This window comes from Parasteatoda tepidariorum, chromosome 9 (assembly GCF_043381705.1).
Source record: "Parasteatoda tepidariorum isolate YZ-2023 chromosome 9, CAS_Ptep_4.0, whole genome shotgun sequence".
Classification (NCBI taxonomy): domain Eukaryota; kingdom Metazoa; phylum Arthropoda; class Arachnida; order Araneae; family Theridiidae; genus Parasteatoda; species Parasteatoda tepidariorum.
Window position 1 is genome coordinate 15093834 of NC_092212.1, and position 4099 is coordinate 15097932.

General features: G+C 27.5%; 1 protein-coding gene across 2 annotated transcripts in view; it reads right to left on the reverse strand.

The window, feature by feature from the left end:
- Positions 1-259: 259 nt before the first annotated feature.
- The window catches only part of LOC107437098 (uncharacterized), a 16940-nt gene continuing 13100 nt past the window's right edge, over positions 260-4099 (reverse strand). For both annotated transcript variants that reach the window (XM_071185394.1, XM_043055888.2), the window contains 3 exons: positions 3782-3829; positions 2187-2243; positions 260-437 (listed from right to left, as the gene is read on the reverse strand). In XM_071185394.1, the coding sequence (XP_071041495.1) occupies positions 387-437; positions 2187-2243; positions 3782-3829 (156 nt within the window). In that variant the 3' untranslated portion in view covers positions 260-386. The remainder of the gene's footprint in view (positions 438-2186; positions 2244-3781; positions 3830-4099) is intronic.

Here is a 4099-nt window from a genome sequence, read left to right on the forward strand (position 1 = left end):
TTATTATATATAATCGTTTAAGCACTGTAGGTAAGTGGGATTATGAAGTTATATACCTAACAATATTTAAAAGAATGAATGCATTGAATATTGTATAAAATTTATAAAGTTATTAAGTTGACTTTGTAAAATTGTTAGTGCATTATCATTTCCATTTTTTTACAATGTCCTTTGTTACTTTGCCTTCGTTTGTTATTTTTAAGCAAACATCCTTTGTAAGACAATCTTAAATTTGCAAAAAACTGAAGTATTTGTTGTTTAAATTTATTGAGATTGTAATTTTTCTCGAAAATTAACAGTTGTAAAACATTTTAATAGTATAAAGGTAGAAAGCCAAGGTTTACATAACTGAGCAACATCTTCGTTCGATGTTAGTATTTGAGACATCAGCATTTTCCTTCAGCATGAACTCTGTTCAATACACCTATAAAACATTCCTGAAACAAAAAGTAGCACACGCGTGAAAAATGTAAAAGAAATGTCATGTCAAATTTTTTTACTTCCTACCAAAAATTTTCCTGTTTTTGTGTTTTAAATTATTTTTAGATGAAATAAACAAAGTGCATTTTGTTGTTTGAATTACTATGTAAATGGGCCAAAGTAATTATTATTGTGAAATTTTATTCTCTGCACATAATTAGCAATGAACTGATCGTAATGACACGGTTCCCAAAGGAACACCGAAGTTCAGCATCACTGGCTGCGGTCAGTAAGCGAATGGCTAACCAATTTGATCAGTCTGCGTAGGGAGCGATGGTGCGATACCAATTAAGTAGCTGTGTTTAAATGGTAAAGACGTAAAGTATATTTGATTTAATTTGCAATTAAAATCACAGAAGGCATAGATAATTTTCATATGGATTCCATGCATTAAGATGCAATCTTTACTTATTTTCAGTCAAATGCGTGCGTAAACACAGCATTTCTATAAATATTTTATTTCATTTTTATGTATTAGTTCTAAATTATCTAAATATAATTTTTTCCATTTGAGATTAATGATACATTTTTATGATGGATTAAAGTTGCAAGTTCTGTAAATACAATAAAACTAAAACAATTGTCGTAAGAAAGAGCTAAACTAAATAACTTTTTCAATGATTTAGTCCATTGCGTGTATGGACATCATTTTATGTTTCAAATAAAAAAAAATTCCCATGAATAAAACATTTTTTTAATGAATAAAACATTTTCCTAATGTATGTAATTCCTGAATACTTGAAAAGAAAATACCACATTTTATAAAATTTCTAAGCTTGACCTAAAATGGTTCAATGGTTCGAATGTTATAGGTTTTACAAGACTACGAATTTGAAGGAGCAAAATTTGAGTAAGAAGAACGGTGAGTCAGAAATCACAGGTTCGAAAGAATACTGGAACCGGGAAAAAAGACAAAAATGATTCAGAAGGGAAATTTTAAGTCTTGAGCCCTGGAGAAAAGATGTTTTTTTTTTCTTTCTGAAATGCTTACATCTTTGTTTTTAAGTTTATTTCGAACATTTAGATATAAACTTACGTATCAATTGTAAGTTTAATTTTCTACGAACTTTTGCCCTCAATACCCAAGTGTTTCTGATTATTATTTATTGGATATTAAATATACAGTTGTGTATATAAAACAGATTGAGATAAGGTTTTTAAAAATGTATATAGAGCGACTATAGCTGTTTGATAATTTTCTTACGTGTTCTATAAACGGAATAAAACCAAATACTTTCTTAAGAACTTATAAAATAATGAAATATTTGTATAAAAAACTCTAACATTTGTATAAAAGAGACTAACATACAACAATTGAAGTTTGACCATAATCCCATTAATTAATAGCACCATTCATACAACGTTATATATGAAATGAGCCTTTCTGACTCTAGCGACCCTAGGACACTTGAATAAGAACTCAATATTGCAATTTTGAATTACATCTCCCATTAGGTTTCTACGTATGAACTCTATAGCACGCATAACTCTGAGTTTGTGGACAGGGGGAAAAGCTTTTTTCTCCTAAAGATGCTAAGAATCAAAATTTAGTTAGCAATTCTTAGTAGCTGTTCCTTAAACAAATACTAGATTGGTGAATAATTTTAAAAATCACAGCGTAAAATATATTAAGTTAAAAGCTATAAATTTATTAATAAATACAACGCAAGTATATAAAATTATTTAAAAAAGAAAGTTATACTTACGTTTATCTCTATCATTTTTGTGCATGTATTAGCTTGGATAGGATTAGCACATGTCTCCTAAAAATGTATTAGTTATCTTTAGAGAAAAAATATATTTCTTTAAAATAATATGAATACAAATAATTCATTAATATGGAAATATCAGAAAATATAACTTTCTTAATTTGTAAAATATTTTTCATCAGAAAAGTTGATGAATATGATTTTCTATGGAAAATCGAAAACTTACTGGAAGAGCATGATGTGATTTAACAAACCTGTAGCCGAAATCGATGAAACTTGGCATACCGATAGTTCGAAGCACGAAGAAGGTCACTGTCGATATCAGAACATTCTACGACGAACCGTTCGTACGAAATAAGCGAAAAACGAAATGTAATTTTGTGAATGGTTAAACGTTAGTTATTGTTTTAAATTTAACTATAGACAATTTAGTTTTTCACATATTTTGAGAATAACATCAGTGTCTAGCTTTTAGCTCTATTTGATAAAAAGTAGTTTATTCCACGTATTAAAATACTGAATTATTTTATATTCGCTATGTATATAATCTTAATGAACAACATTATGTGATAACACGCGAGGGCTATGTCATCAAATTTATACTTTTAAAGTTGTCTGATACCGTACCCTTTTTTCTTATTTTTATTCTAATGTTTTACTAAAATAAGTTTTTATTCAAAACCTATGGTATATAAATATAAAAAAAAATATTTATGTATTTAAAGGCAAAACTAATGGGAAATTAATGGGTGTTTATTTGTTTAGGTGAAAAGTAAAATATCGCCACATTAATTCTGACGCCAATGATGCTTAATTAATTTAGGTAATATATATGCATATCGAAATAAGCTGCGCACTAGAAACAAAAGTAATGGAGTTAATACATTTATTTGTCTAAAAGAATCGTAAGAAAACGTCAATGATGACAATGCTTAAATAATGTAGGTAATATGTAAATTGACATAAAAATCGTCATAATGTCAATGACGACAATGATGCTTAATTAATATTGGTAATATGTAAATTGACATAAAAACACTGACAATAAATAAATCCTTAAAAAATGTAAAATAAATCTTTCATGTAGCTATAATTTAAAAGATGCTGCTGCAACAAGAAAAAAAACAAAAGTTGCCTTGTTTTTATATTCCTATCAATTTAAGTGTACTATGTATGCAAAATACAATTATTATTGCAATATTTTTTTTACTTAATGATAATTCAGAAATAAAGTGCAAGAGCTTAAAATGTAAGAGCTGCAACAATTCTTGGTAAGAAAAATTCCTTCCTTTAACAGACGTAAATCTGGGAAATAAAATAAATTGCATCCCTTTTTTAAATAAATATTTTAATTGATGTCGGTCTTTTTACTACATTAGTCACATATCCAATAAAATCTGTTGCAAAAGACGAATATCTTGAAATCTAACGACCACGTATAGTCTATGATTTTATAAGTACGAATTATCAAATGCCCTAATTTTGATTTCTACGTATTTCTTTTTTTTCGCACTTAGCATAGACCTTCTCAAAATAGTATTTAGACTTATAAATCAGTTATAAATTAGTACAAAATTAGTACAAATACTTACTGAGTACTCCTCTAGTACGATCTGCACAAGTTCGACGAAAAGTTCATGCTTAAAAAGAGAAAAATACTTCAGGTAAACTGTTGAAGAATAATACTATGTTTTAAAATGTATTCAACGATTAACATTCATAATATGTTAAGTGTGCTCTATAATAATTGCACAATATTAAATGAACTATCCCAAGAATGTGAAGTGAAAAGATAAACTTGAAAAGATAAACTTGAAAAGAAAAAAAAAATCATTTTAGATAGTAAGAGTCAACATGTTTTGAGGGCTCTAAAACTTGTTGAGTTTGAAAAGAATGTATATATATATATA